Below are 15759 nucleotides of genomic sequence, written 5' to 3'. Positions count from 1 at the left end.
AACAACCCCAGCTTTAGTCAGTATAGCCGATGGAACTAAACAACATATACACATTGCATCAACGGAGCATAGATTAGTTTTCATCACATAGGATCTCGAACTCAACATATAGAATGGTTCCATTTACCTCAAGTTTGGATTGGAAATACTCGACAAAATCATCCTTTCATCTTAGGACTTAATTTCATACTTAGTTTACAAGGTGGCCTGTTTATCAGCCAAAACAACATTAGTTTCTTCAAACGAACTGTAAATACACCCACAACATATGCCCTTTACAAGGTGTTACCATAGGAGTATATTCAATTCCCGCTAGTTTTTTATTTCCTAGTAGAAACATTTTTCCCGAGCTAGCCCAAAAATATATACCTGATGAGATAGTAAATACTTCTTTAGAAAATTTAGACATAGAAAATTATGAATTAGAAGATTTAGAAGAGTTTGATTTTGAAGAAAATAGCGACTATTGGAACCTAGAAGATTTTCAACAAATTGTTAACCTAGAATTAATCTTCGCAAAAATAAGAAAATTAAAAAAAAAACCAGTATACAGAAGAATATAAAATGATTTAGATGAAATAATAAAATTAGCTGAAACAACAGAGATTTTAGGAGAACAACCCATGAAATATTGGGAAAAAAATAAAGTTTTAGCCAGTTTAGATATAAAAAATAAAGATTATAGGATTACATCAGCACAAATAGATCATACGCCAGCAAATATAGAAGAATTTAGAACACAGATTAAGGAGTTACTAGATTTAGGAGTAATTAGACCTAGTCATAGTCCGCATAGGAGCGCTGCATTCATGGTTAGAAATCAAAAAGAGGAAATGCCAAAATAGTTATAAATTATAAAAGATTAAATGATAATACAGAAGACGATAAATATAACATACTAGATAAAGATCAGCTCATAAACAGAATACAGACAACAAAAATATTTAGTAAATTTGATTGCAAGTCGGGATTTTGGCAGATAAAAATGGAGAAGGAAAGCATACCTTGGACAACCTTTTGTTGCTCACAAGGACATTACGAATGGCTAATTATGCCTTTTGGACTAAAAAATGCACCTTCCATATTTCAGCGTAAGATGGATAGTATATTTAATAAATATAGTTTTATACTGATATACATAGATGACATATTAGTATTTAGCCCAGGTAAAAATAGTCACATAAATCATTTATATATAGTATTAGAAGAATTCATAAATAGTGGAATAATAATTAGTAAGAGAAAAATGGTATTAAATAAATCCCATATAAAATTTTTAGGAATGGAGTTAGGAGATGGAAAAATCAGGTTACAATCTCACATAGTCAAGAAAATTTTAGACTATCCAGATAAATTAGAAGATACAAAACAACTTCAATCATTTCTAGGAATTTTAAATTATGCACGAATGTACATTCCTAACCTTAGTAAAATAATAGGACCTCTATATAGTACGACAACACCTACATGACAAAAATATTTCAATCAACAAGATATAGCTTTAGTTAGAAAAATAAAAGACATTTGTAGAAATCTACCCGACCTACAACTTCCCTTAGAATCAAAATATATAGTCGTAGAGACAGATGCAAGTCAGTTAGGATGGGGAACAGTCTTATTAGCTAAACCTAGTAAGTATGATAGTAAAAATAAAGAGCGCATTTGTAGATATAGTTCTGGAAAATTTAAAGAAAATGATACTACCATGACTAACCTAGATTTTGAGATATTAGGAATAGTATATGCAATAAATAAATTTAGATTATTCTTACACAAGCCCTTTACAATCAGAATAGACTGTGAAGCTATAGTTAGATTTCATAATAAACTTAATGAGCGCAAATTAAATACCAGAAGATGGGCAAAATTTTTAGATTGTATAGTAGGACAAAGATATAAAGTAGAATTTGAACATATTAAAGGGAGTGATAACAAATTAATAGATTGGTTAAGTAGGAAGATTTATTTAGAGAAAGAAAATAACCAGTTTAATTTTTGTGCAGATAATGGAGAACAATAAAACCATGAACTCTGGGGGATTTGCCCTTCCCATTCATGAAACCAGAAACAAATTCAGACCATTAACAGGAATTGAGCTAGACCCAGTTCAACAATGTCTACTAGATAACCTTTGGAACAGTCATAACCACCCAGCTAAACGTCTGTCAGCCCTAAACTCTTTTAGTATATATTTTTCAAAAATCCAAAATAAACCTTTGTCTGAAAGTTTTTCTTTCTATGTAGTAGCTAAAGGAACCAAGCCTGGTATTTACCATGACTGGATAGAAGTTGAACCCTTAGTTAAAAATTTTCCTACACCTCAGTATAAAGGATTTTATGATTTCGAGTAAGCCAGTACCTATGCCCGAAGACAAATAGGAACCAGTTACCTTATCAACCAGATAGCTAAAGATTACCTGGACACATTGGGCAAGGTGTAGTCAACCATTCTTGCTACTAGTGGAGTTCCAGTTAGCCAGATAATTAGAAGCAGTAGTACGGGAAGTAGTAGTAATAGTCTTCAGATAGATTCTCAAAATCCTCTCCAAATGTGCAGACATTGTGAAGGCCTTACCAGAAATTTCAAGAAAATTATGGATAAAGGCAAAAAGGTCAATGAAGAGCTAGACCAGCTCCAAGATGAAGAAGAACAATTGAGAGCAACTATTCGAACCCTAAGCAACCAGCTTAAAAAATTAGCTCCAGGAAAAGCAACTGCTCCCTTTCCTAACCTAGAAATCAGACAACTCACCAGTGAGGAATTTGAACAATTGAGTGCTAGAATGTATTTCTTCAGGCATTCTATCATTTGATCTTTTTGTGAGAAAAGCCAAGAAATAGAAGACCTTAAACCTTACATATACACCTTAGCCGAAGATAGTAGAAATAACGAGTTAGTCACTATACAGCAGTTTCTTCAAGACCTCTCCATAGCAGGAGTTCAATGCCGTAGTATAGCTTATCAATGGACTTATCTCTACGAAGATGAAGAGCAGCCCTGCTTAGAAGAGGAAAGATGTATGGACAGGTCAGAACATTTTGGTCGATGCCAGTGTAATTTAGATTTCAGCATCTACCTTTGCCAGATAAATCTAGCAACGTTCGAACCATTGAAGATAAAGATTAGGGGCAAAACGCGTTATCTAACGGCCTCACAATTGTTAGATTACGGCTTTGTCTCTAGAATAATTTTTTCAGATCCAGATCAGACAGATAGCTTTAGAACTAAACTTGCTCGTTCAGTACTTTGTGTAATGGAAGAGCATCATCCATATGTAGAAGCATTAATTGATAACAAGCTACCAGAGTGGAAAGAAATAAGGTGCATCCCAGCCAAGTATAAAATGTACCTCAGAGGAATCTCAACATTTCCGGGATACCTAGGACTTTTCAATCGGAGACCCTGGCCATGCAGAAAATTTTCACTCAGAGATCAGCTCAATAAATGGAGGAAATTCTCTAATAATCCTCTATTAGCATATAATGGAAATTATGGACATCTAGTTTGCGAAGATAGAAATCAGAAGATATACTGTAACCTAGCTATCCCAGGATATCCCTTCAGGAAAGAAACATTCGTTGATGAAAGTCAGTATCCTAATTATCAGCATAGCGTCTCTCATGAGTCACCACTAATGGGAGAATATGACCAAGATAATCAATGGGAAGATGAACCAGCCATGGGGGATGATTTTTTATGACCAACTTTCAGCGGCAGACCTAGACGATCTCTTAGACAGAATGTATGGGTAAAAAAAAAAAAACCGTGCACACTATAAATAGACTATTGTAATATTTGGAAGTATCCTAACAAGCCCTTGTTTTCTAGACTCAGAAATTTTCCTTAACCCTTTGTAAATCCACCTTGAAGATTCACTCCACAGGTCTATATCAATAATTGGTACTTCAGTAGAAGAAGACAAAATCTGTAGAAGATAAGGCCTCTCTTCAATTATCAGAGAAATGTACACCAGGAAACGAAAAAAGATTCTGTAAATATTTGTGTCTGTAATTATTTGCGTCTTTCAGTGATAAGGCTTTTCCTTCACTCACTACTTTAATAGAGCAGATAACCCCCACCCTGCTCCATTAAAGAAAAGCTGTGAAAATCCTTACACGTGTCTTGTAATAAATTATAGTGTCAAAATTTTATAAAAAAATGAGGATTGAATGATATGCGATGGGGCCCAAAGCAGTACCCAATGTCATTATTCTAATCTTTTATTTATAAAATTCTATCCATATCTAGAATAGTAATTTGAGTCAAAATCTATGCATTTATGGCATAGAAAAATTTGTAACATCTATGGCCTAGACTTAGGTAGTCTTTAAGACTTTTGAGTCCAAGCTTTTGACGTATAGATTTTTTGGCTTGTGTGTATCTATCAACCATGTATATAAATTGGCATTCATGCCAACGAAAGAAGCAGAATGAAAAATTTCCCTTCACTCCACTTTGTAAAAACTTCCAACCCCTCTAAAAAATTCTAAGTGTTCCAAGTCTTTCAGAAAGTCAGAGTCTGTAACATAATTTTTGTAAGTATACTACTTATTAATATGAAGTGTGAGTAGTCTCCCTTTTTCCTTAAATATTTCAAAAGGGTAATTCTTCTATTCTAAAAATTTATTTTCTTTTTGAAAAAACTAAGTTTATGGAATGCTTGTTTGCTCATTAATATTACATGCTTTGCACCTTCGTAGTATCTGTTGTTTTCTATTTTATTACTGAGTGACCTTAGCTGAAGAGCCCGTGTGAGCCGTGATTAGGCGTTTGAGGGCAAATTGTAGGCAGAAGAGGAAAAGTAAAAAATAGAAAATAAAAATATACTATGTTGAACGAAACTTAGCTTCAAGGTGGGAGTACATGTAATGAAAACAAACATTGCCTAAAAATAGTTTTGCCAAAGAAAAAGAATTTTAGAATATAAGGAGAGCAACCCGAGTAGAAATATTAAGGAAATATTGTCCATAAAAAAATTTTAAAAATCAAAATTTTATGCCTTTAGAAGAAGAACTTAGAATTAAAGTCAGAACCAGTACTGAGCTTATACGAGAATTAGAAGATCAAAAATTAAGATATCAATTTCTATTATCATTAGCCTCCGGTAGATCTCTAGAAAATTATAGTTTGAAATTACCTCAAATAAATAGACAGATAACTATAAAACAAGAAGCCTTACAACTAGCTATACAACAGCTTGAAGATTTATTAGCTAGAATTACAGCCCAATTTCAAAATAGTGGTAACTATTAAGAAAATATCTAAAAATATCATAAGAAATCCAAATCTCAAATTCTGATTGGTTGCTTGGAATTGATGTGGCAGAATTCATCTACTAGAATTATCTTATCCTCCATTGCCTTTCGTATCCAAATGACAGGGCCCATTTTTTTGGTCACCAAACAGCATCACTTTCTCATATATATATATATATATATATATATATATCTCCACAGTTGTCTGAAATTTTCCCTCAGTCACTACTCTGCTCCATCTTTCTACTCATCCAAACAGAGTCCTCTGGAGAGGATTTGGAAGAAACCCAGTTCAATTTGAAGGTGCTCATGGCTCTCCAGGCTGCTGCTCTGCTTCCCTCTGCTTTCTCCATTCCCAGAGAGGTTCATTGCCCTTTTTTTCTGTTCACATTGCTTTTTTTGTTTTTGTTTTTGTTTTTGTTCTTGTTCTTGTTCTTGTTCTTGTTACTGACAATCAATGGTGAATTCTTTGAATTAACATTGTGCGAAATGTATTGCTGGTTTCAGGGAAAGCCTAGTGTTTCTTTGAAGGACTCTTCTCTTTTTGGAATTTCACTCTCTGATCATGTCAAAGCTGAATCCAGCAATTCTGCATTAAGATTCAAGGTACCAACTATAAATTGCACTATTTTTTCCCCGAGTTTTGGTAAAAATACAACAAATTCTATAGATTTGACATAATTGAACAAACAAAATTAAGGAAGGTTAGAATAATTTAGCCAATTAATTTTTATTTTATTTTATATGGCTTATGGAGTTTGTTTCTTATCCATTGAGATTCAAGTGTTTGAAAATTGTTCTGTTAAAGAATGTGATAACAAATGGTTATCAATTGCTTTTGTATTTAAAAAACCCTAATAGAGGGGGGGAAAAGCTGGTACAGAAACGTATGGTTTTTGAAATTAAGCAAGCAATGTGTGAATATACAGAAATTTACTGTGTTGAAGTCCAACTTCTTATCAGGATTTGAAATTGGAAAATGCTAATGACTACCCAGTAAAATGTAATGTGTGAAAAGTGTAAAGATAAGTGAATATGCTTTGATACTTGTAAAAATTACTTTGGGCCGTCATTAGGATGACCCTTCGAAAATTCATGGTTTTGATGAACAATTTAAAATGGGGTTTGATCCACAGAAGGAATCAAACCAATGGCAGCTAGCTCATGGGGCTATAAGAGCACAAACAGCAGCTACCACGACTCCGGCAGTCAACCAGGCTGCACCTGAAGGGAAGAAAACCCTAAGAAAGGGCAGTGTTGTGATCACAGGAGCCTCCTCCGGATTGGGTTTAGCCACAGCCAAGGCTCTAGCTGAAACAGGCAAATGGCATGTAATCATGGGCTGCAGGGACTTCCTAAAGGCCAAAAGAGCAGCCAAAGCGGCCGGCATTGCCAAAGAGAACTACACAGTCATGCATTTAGACCTTGCCTCACTTGACAGTGTTAGGCAATTTGTTGACAACTTCAAGCGATCAGGTCGGCCACTTGATGTCCTGGTTTGCAATGCTGCTGTCTACTTGCCAACTGCTAAGGAGCCAACTTTTACTGCTGAAGGGTTTGAACTTAGTGTTGGGACTAACCATCTTGGACACTTCCTCCTTTCGCGGTTGATGCTCGATGACTTGAAGCAGTCTGACTATCCATCGAAGCGCCTCATCATTGTCGGCTCAATTACAGGTACATAACAGATGTCAGAGTCTTATGTTGGCACAAATTCATTCTTTTATTTTTACACATGATACTTATCATTATTCTGCTCAAAGACCTGTTAAGGAACCTGTGAATACTCTTAGCTTGTTTGGAATGCAGCTAAAAAAAAAATAATAATTTGGCTAAAAAAGTCAAAAGCCAAAAAATCAGAAACCTGTTTGTCATCAGCTGAAAAGCCAAAAAAGCAACTTTTTTTTAGCAATTTTTCATATGCATTAGCATTTTTAGCTTCTAAAAAAAGCCAAAAAGCAACTAAAGAAAAGGTCAATACCAAACAACCTCTAAATGTGGTGTTGCTTTTGTAACATGCCTTAGGTAACACGAACACCTTGGCTGGGAATGTGCCTCCAAAGGCCAACCTAGGGGACATGCGAGGGCTTGCCGGAGGGTTGAATGGACTAAACAGCTCAGCCATGGTAGATGGTGGAGAATTTGATGGTGCCAAGGCATATAAAGACAGCAAGGTTTGCAACATGCTCACTATGCAAGAGTTCCACCGACGTTACCATGAGGAAACTGGTATCGCCTTTGCTTCCCTTTACCCAGGTTGCATTGCCACGACAGGTTTGTTCAGGGAACACATCCCCTTGTTCAGGCTCCTTTTCCCTCCATTCCAGAAGTACATCACCAAGGGCTTTGTATCCGAAGAAGAAGCTGGAAAGCGACTTGCACAGGTAAAAAAGACTAAAACTAGCACAATTAAGTGCCTGTCTTGTAGTGTATGTTCTGCATAAACTGAAGAAGTTGATTTCTGATTCAGGTTGTGAGTGATCCGAGTTTGACAAAGTCGGGTGTCTACTGGAGCTGGAACAAGGACTCTGCATCCTTTGAGAACAAATTGTCTGAAGAAGCGAGTGATGTGGAGAAAGCTCGGAAAGTATGGGAACTTAGTGAGAAACTTGTGGGTCTGGCATAAATGAGAGAGACAGAGAGAGCTTTGAGATAGGATTCTTAACATCAGACTAATCTTCGTGGTGGGGGAGGACGCTTAACTGAATATCAGAATCCTGTTTTGAGTACATGGAATTTGGATATGGTGTTGTGCCAAAATGTGAGCAATTTTCTCTTGTAAAGTAGATGACTTTTGAGTCTAGTTGTCAATAAAATCAGTACCTTGTTTATCTAATGTCAATTAATTTGGCAGTTTCAGCATGAAGAAAAATGATGATCGCAACAACTTTCCACTTTAATGGACTGAGAAATCATAAACCATAATTTTTTGATCTGTCGAATGAATTTAGTTCTAAGAGGCCATTAGAGTTACATTCAACCATAACCCATCTCAGCATCATTGATTTGAACATAAAAATTAAACAACTTAAAAATGCTTACAGCTTCTGAATGCTTCAACAAATATCATGCTGCATCTGGTTTTGAAGCCATTAGACACCAATCCGTAACAGTAACCAACCTCCAGTGTCATGATGCAGTCATAAGCAGGAAATCTAGCCTCATATGGTTCAGTTTTGTCCAAAATGATAAGCCATACTACAGCTTCAAATTGAAAGCAAGCTAAAGCTTTGGCACTATTTTACCCATAAACTGGTTAAGAGTACAAGAAACACATGGGTATTCTCAGTGATGCCATGACAAACCCCCGATTCAGTTTCAGAATTCCCCAGAAGATGAAACAACAAAATCCAAAAACACGAACACTTGGTAGGCATTTCTGAATGTCAGTTCAACACACTTGACAAATGTCATTGTCCATCATTGTTTGTGGATAGGTCTTTTTCTTAAGAAAAACTATGTTAATGAATCATAATTCTTTTTAACGACATGTACTCTAGCCACGCAGTAAAACACTTACATTTGAAGGTGTGACATTAGTAATGAGTTTAACATGACACCCATCTCAAACTGATCGATGGAGGGCTTCAAATGGAATAGGGCGAAACAGACATTGTCTCCTCCTTTTAGATATTACACTATCCCAAGAGGACTAAATAATTTCTAAAATATGTTATAAGCACTTCCATAAGTTGCGCCAAACAATATGATAATATCACTATTTCGTACATGAACACCCAATATTTATGTCACTAGGATCTTTTAATAGAATACGGTGCAAAAATAATTTCTTTTATATAAATCTCATTCCTAATAATAATACAATGACTTTTAAAAAAGAGTGAATTATACTAATAGTCCCTATAGTTTGGGACTTGTCTCACTTTGGTCCCTGACTTTTCAATTGTGACACATTTGACCCTGAATTTTGAATCTTGTTTCAAATAAGGGCAATCGAATATATCATTAGATCTTTCAAGGGTAAAATCGTCAATTTGATAAAATATAAACTAATTTGATAAAAATAAATGTCAAACAAATATTTTTAAATTTTTAAAAAATTATTTCTACCCACTAAAAATAAAATTATGTAAAATTGATAAATCTTTTAGACATTTATTTATTTTTTTACCAAATTAATTTTTATTATGTGTTTGGATGATGATCATGTAAAATTAATTTTTAAAAATTAATCAAGTAATTTTTATTAATTTTTATCAATTTTACATAATTTTATCATTGGTGGATAAAAATAATTTTAAAAAAATTAAAAATATTTTTTTGATATTTATTTTTGTCAAATTAGTTTATATTTTATTAAATTGACGATTTTGCCCTTGAAATTAAATAATGGTATCTTCAATTATCCTTATTTGGAACAAGATTCAAAATTCAAGGTCAAATATGTCATAATTAAAAAATCATGAATTAAAATGACACGAGTCCCAAACTATAAGGACTGTTAATGTAATTTGCCCTTTAAAAAATGATGATATCAACCCATGAATCTTTTCAAATGAAAGCAAGAGGATTACAATGGGCCATATCATTCTAAGATAATAATAATTAAAAATTGAAAAATGTAAGTCCATGCATGTCAATTATCATTCCTTTCTAAAGACTCATAGGCATCTTCTGATATGAGGTCTGATAGTTGAAAAAAATTGTTTATTTTTTTAAAATTAAAATTTTCATTTCAATTCATTTATTTAAGAATATTGAAACAAAGATTTTACAAATCTTTTAATTTAGTTGTTTGCTCAGCTAATTTGTTGGCCAGAACTCCCATGTGTTTTCAAAATTTCACTTTGTTGTCTACAATGTGAGTTTTCCAAACTCCATTGAGTTATGTATAAATTTCTCTGGATATACCAGGGTTGAAAAAATCTTTTATTTCAGATTCATCTGGTCTAGATGTCTGAATATTAGCTGGAACTGGGTTAGTTCTCATTTGACAAAAATTCTTTTGATAAACTGGCATAGCGGGTGCACTGTAAAAAGCTTTTTTAGCTTTAGTCATGCTATCATATGCTTTATAACTCGCTCCTGAATATCCACAAACTCGCAGATTGGCTTCGTTCCAGTCTGTGTAAATTCCAAGTTGTCTTCCTGCAAACATAACTTTTTCTTCTTTGGGGATTGCTTTTTTAGCAATTGTCACCCAATCTCCTTGAGCGGGTTGTTTACCCTTGTCCATTGTTTCCTCTTGGTCTAAAGGTCTTCTGAAAAAATTAAATTTACTTGTTTAGCAATTTAATTTTCTGAAATAATTTCTGCTAAGAAAATCTGCAAGAAAATTGTTAGTACCTTTAAGATGTTCTACTTCAAAGGCATATTCAGAAATTTTATTATACCAGGCTAATCGTCTTCCTTGCTCAATAGGTTTTTTATTGATCAAGAAATCTCTTACTGCCTTATTATCAGTGCGTACAATAAAATTTTTTGGGGCTAAATAAATATGAAAGCTCTTTATTGCCAATTTTATTGCAAGTAATTCTTTTTCAAAGATAATATATTTCTGTTCATTTGGTTTAAATGTTCCAGAATTATATCCACAAATTAACTATTCTTTTTGTAATTTTATGGGTATTGAATTTTTTAGAATTATATCCACAAATTAACTATTCTTTTTGTAATTTTATGGGTATTGAATGTTTTCTTGGTCTAATCCCATTTTCTAATAAAGGTATCTCTTTATCCTACCATAAATTACTTGGTATTGCTTTAAGAACACATCCCCAGCATGCTTATGAGGCATCTGTTTCTAAAATTAATTTATCACCTGTTTTAGGAAGATAAACATCTGGTAAAGTTTTAACATTTTCTTTTATTTGATTAATCAAAGCAACATCTTCTGCTGTCCATTCAAAAATAAAATTTTTCCTTAATTTGGTTAACTAGGGAATTTCTATTTTTGAAAGATTTTTGATAAAATTTTGTCCATAATTTAAAATGCCTAATAAACTATGTAATTGTGTTATATTTTCGAGAGTATCAGGAAAATCTTGTACTTTGGACAAAATATGTTCTTGTAATTTTAAACCTTTCTGGTCTAAAATTATTCCCAAAAATTCAATTGATTCTTTTTCTAGTTCAATCTTTTTGGAGACAAAATAATTCTATGTTTTTGGAATTTTTCACAAAGTAATTTTAAATGTTTCTTATGCTCCTCCTTGGTTTTAGAGAAGATAAGTATATCATCAATATAAACTACACAACAATCTTTAAGGTCTTTAAAAATTGTATCTATCCACCGTTGAAATACCTGTGGTGCTATATTTAATCCAAAGGGCATAACATTCCAGTGGTAATGTCCTCTAGGTGTACTGAAGGCTGTCAATTTTTATGACTCTTCAGTCAATTGAATTTGCCAAAATCCACTTTTACAATCAAATTTGCTAAAGATTTTTGATCCTTTGGTTAAGTTAATCAAAACATCTTTTCGTGGAATAAAATATTCATCAAATTCTAAATTTTCATTTAGCCGTTTGTAGTTGACTACCATTCGGACTTTTTCTCTTTTAATTTCAGTATGGTTTCTTACCATAAAAGTTGGGCTAGAGTGAAGGCTTTTAGTTTCTTCAATTAACTTTTTGTCTAAAAGTTCCTGGAGTTGAATATCAAATTCATCTATATCTTGTCTAGTATAGATCATTGGTCTTACTCTAATGATAAGATTAGGGTCTTTCAATTTTAAACTACAATAACGTGGACTACGTTGCCATAGTTTTAATGGATGTTCACTAAAATTTTCTTCTAAAATTTTATAAATCCAACGTGATTCATCAATAATTTTGATGATGGGAGTTAAATCACCACGCGGCACAGGCGCAAACTCTTTATCACAAATGTATTTATGTTGTTCTAACAAGGGAATATGAATTAAGACATTATTTATGCTTAATGAAATAGCTTTTTCCTGTACTTGCATTGGAAGGTATTTGTGAGGGTAATTTTTGTATGGAAAATTGGGCCGAGCTGGGTAAATGGGCCGTTCCGGGTCGTAATACGAAGGGCTGAGTAAAAAGGCCATAGAGTTAGACCGGCCTAGGGGAATCGTGAAGTTACACCGGTCCCGAGGTAAGCTCGGTCGTCGCACAAAGTTAACTCGGTCATAATCTTGCGTAGGTATCTCGGTTACCATAGGCGTGGATAGCTCGGCCGCACTATTTGGAACCAAGGCATGATGAAGAGAAAGCAAGCCTTACTCTTAATTTAGCTCGGTCTAGGCAGGGAAACTGAGGTACAAACTGCGGAGTAAAAGACCAGGCTAGTTGAATCTCGGCCATGTGCTAGCTAGCATAGCATGGTCATTTTACTTCGGTCGTGGTAGCCCGGCCATAGAAGAACCATCTCACTTGGTTTAAGCAGTGAGGGGGGTGTTGGAGGATAAGGATTATCCTTCAGGAGGTTAAATCCTAGGAGGACTCTGCATAGAGAAGTAAAAGTCCTACTAGGATTGTGCCACACGAAACCTATAAAGCTCACAAATATCACCTGCGGAGAGGTAACACAAAAACTTTGCTTTCTGAATACACAGAGCATATTGTCTATTGTCTAGTTGCTGACTTAGGCATCGGAGGGGTTTCCGGCACACACCTGCTATAGACGCGCCCGTGGGCCTCGCTACAGTTCGGACTCGATTTGTGTCACGGTTCTTAGTCTGAACCAAAGAGTCCAAATCCGGCAAATCATTTTGAGAAACAGATTTTTGAAAAGAAGTGCCAAACATGGACTGCTTTGCCAGATACAAAGTCGCCACCTAAATATTTTAAAATGGGGGAATTTAGGAAACCCTGACTCGGTGCCAAAGGCCACGTGTCCGTCATCACCAAAGTTGCCTTGGCTCGGGAGCTTGGGTACGATCGGGGAAGGTCAGCTATGAGCACCCCCTCTCGCCCGATCCGAAGATCGGCCTCTACTAACCATGATATCCGTTTTTGAAAACGTTATGTGTTCTTAATCCAGTTATTAGCCTAGAATTACTATGTTATGCGCACAGCAAATAAGTATAGACTAGATTGCCTAATTTGGAAATAAGCATTGCATATTCGTTTGTTTTGGAAAAATATTTTGGAATTTGCTACCCGCAAGTAGGCTAAAACACGGATTTCAACGAGTGTTTCCAACTCAGACAATCCAACCTTCACCCACAAGCATTCAAACAGTTTATCACATAAGCATCTAGCCACATGGTAAGCATGCTGTCATGATAGCATTCACACGCATGCGATATGCTAAAACATGAAAATACTTACATCGTACTCCATGCCAAAACAATAAACTCGTTAGTAAACAATGCATGATCCAAGTCCATGTTTGAATGTCTAATGTAACACATACAGGATGCAATTAGAGTAGGCTCGGCTAACCTAAACATGGGATGTGAAATGCAATCAATTGATGCACGTATTCAATTTAGAATTGAAATACAAATGCAGTTAGCATGATGTACCGAGCCCGGTGCATGCAAGACAAATGTATGGATGCACGCATGCATAGCATAAGGTATGCTAATTTAAATATGCCTTAGTCTACCATCATAAGCAGGTAAATAAAAGGGAAAAAAGAAGTGGGGATTGGAAGACATGCACACACACGCACCCACACTTATTACAAATTCGCCCTCGCTCGGAGGGACCGAAAGAATAGTACAGATAATTAACCTATAAGCTAATTAATTATTACAAATCACCTAATTAGTTAACAAATTAACTAAGCTAGGAAAGAAAAACAGATAAGCCGCCTCGGGAAAAGAGCCCAATGCGATGCATGCTCGGTCCTGCTCGGAAGTACACTGCCATACATGAGCTGCCTCTGTTTTCCCTGCTATACTCCTCTAAAGACTGTCAAAGCCCCAGAGTTGCTTCCCTGGACACTGGGAGACACCACCGGCTGAGTAGAATATCCACCGGCAGTGGTATATGGTCACCGGCCGTGAATGCATCCATCGGCCATCACTGGGTTGCCGGTCGGTATTGAACAATGCCGGTCGGCAGAGAATGCCTACAGAACCTGCAATTGACAGCGGCAGAGGACAAGGCAGAGTATGGCAGTGCAATTCAAACAATGTATGCACCAATCATGTCCCTTATCATGTTAGTGACTCAGAGGGATACGCTCCTTGGTTCTCGGACCATCAATCGCGCATTTCCATGCGTGATGGCCCGAGGAATCAAGTGTGAATTTTTTATATGGAATGCAATGCACATGAACAAACCAATGGGACTCAACCTCTATCACAAGCACTTCAAGAGGCCAAGCATGCATGCAAAAGGGATACAATCCTAGGCATGTGAGCTAAGGATGCGACATGGCAATGCAATGCATTCATGCAATTATGCGAGGTAAGCATGCAAGCAAACAAAGGGTGGACCTAAACATGGTTTAGGCAGCCCTCACTAAGCCCAAAAACAATGGCCAAAGTGCCCAAAATGAAGGATCAATGGTATGCAAGCATGCATGTATACAAGGACCAATACTCAAGCACAAAAGGGCGACTCTCAAGCACACTTGAAAGAGGCATAACATGGACTAATGGCATGCAAGGTAAGCATTGAAAATCATGTTACAAAAGGTGCTAAGCCAATTTAAACAAGACAAACATTAGCATGCAAACAAAGCCAAAATCCAAGACAAGCCAAGAGGCTTAAACCAAGTCTAAATCAACCAAGCCTCACAAGGCTAAGAGGACTTAAAATAGATCTAAGGCAAGCCTAAACAACACCCAAGGGACACCTAGATGGCATGTAAGTGGCTCAAATTCAAAGGCATGCACATTGACCAAAACATGGAGCATGCAAGACAAGCTTTCAAAGCTTCAAAGAGGCATCCAAGGCAAGCATACAAGCATGTTAAAGGGACTGAAATAACATGGCAAATGGTTCCAACCCACTAAATTAAGGCAAGGATGCATGCTATACATTCACACACTTAAGGCCAACAAACCAAAAATGCAAAGGGGCTATACTAAGCATGCCAAGGTCGACCCAAACAACCTAGGAAAGACCTCAAACATGGCAAAATAAGCATGAAAGATTCACAAGGCTAAGCCTAAAACATGCTAGAACAAGGGTTTACAACCTATGGCATGTTAAGGCAACAAAGTGGCATTACAAGGTAGGTATGCTAAGCATGCATTGTGTACCAAAACCAACAAAAAACAGAGGCATATTATGACATAATAAGCACAAAAAACAGCCAAGGCATGGTCAACAAGAAGCTTAGCTAGGTGCTCCCTCAAGAGGCCAAAAATGGTCCATTTCAAGGACAACAAGGAGAGGGGGGTGGCCCTCTCCTTCTTGGGACTTCAAGGCACCATCCTTACCACTGAAATCCCTCAAGATTTCAGTGGTGAGGAGGCCCAAACACCAAAGTCTCGGAGCTTACACAAAACAGCCCAAAATGGGGCCTCTTAAGGCCTAAGAGGGGTCAAACACCTCCAAGCCACAAAACACTCTAAACAAACTACTTAGAGGGCCTAAAAACAGAAATTTTTTGTAT

The 15759-nt window shown here is 35.9% G+C and overlaps 1 protein-coding gene across 1 annotated transcript; it reads left to right on the top strand.

Annotated features, from left to right (window-relative positions):
- Positions 1-5374: 5374 nt before the first annotated feature.
- Positions 5375-8098, top strand: LOC114285166 (protochlorophyllide reductase, chloroplastic). The gene is made up of 6 exons (XM_028228181.2): positions 5375-5423; positions 5459-5619; positions 5764-5862; positions 6393-6933; positions 7282-7640; positions 7727-8098. The coding sequence occupies exons 1-6, from the start codon at positions 5375-5377 to the stop codon at positions 7880-7882; spliced, it is 1365 nt and encodes a 454-aa protein (XP_028083982.2). The 3' UTR covers positions 7883-8098.
- Positions 8099-15759: the final 7661 nt, after the last annotated feature.

Source organism: Camellia sinensis, chromosome 8, assembly GCF_055761805.1.
Source record: "Camellia sinensis isolate YWXY chromosome 8, ASM5576180v1, whole genome shotgun sequence".
NCBI classification, from domain to species: Eukaryota; Viridiplantae; Streptophyta; class Magnoliopsida; order Ericales; family Theaceae; genus Camellia; species Camellia sinensis.
Note: the sequence above shows the minus strand (reverse complement) of the source record. Positions and strands in the feature narration are given on the sequence as shown.

Excerpts from the sequence above, each read along its gene's own strand:
- LOC114285166 (XM_028228181.2), top strand. The coding sequence starts at position 5,375 with ATGACAGGGCCCATTTTTTTGGTCACCAAACAGCATCACTTTCTCATA. Across the intron at positions 5,424-5,458 it reads ACAGCATCACTTTCTCATAT|TGTCTGAAATTTTCCCTCAG; the intron begins ATATATATATAT and ends TATCTCCACAGT. Across the intron at positions 6,934-7,281 it reads CATTGTCGGCTCAATTACAG|GTAACACGAACACCTTGGCT; the intron begins GTACATAACAGA and ends AACATGCCTTAG.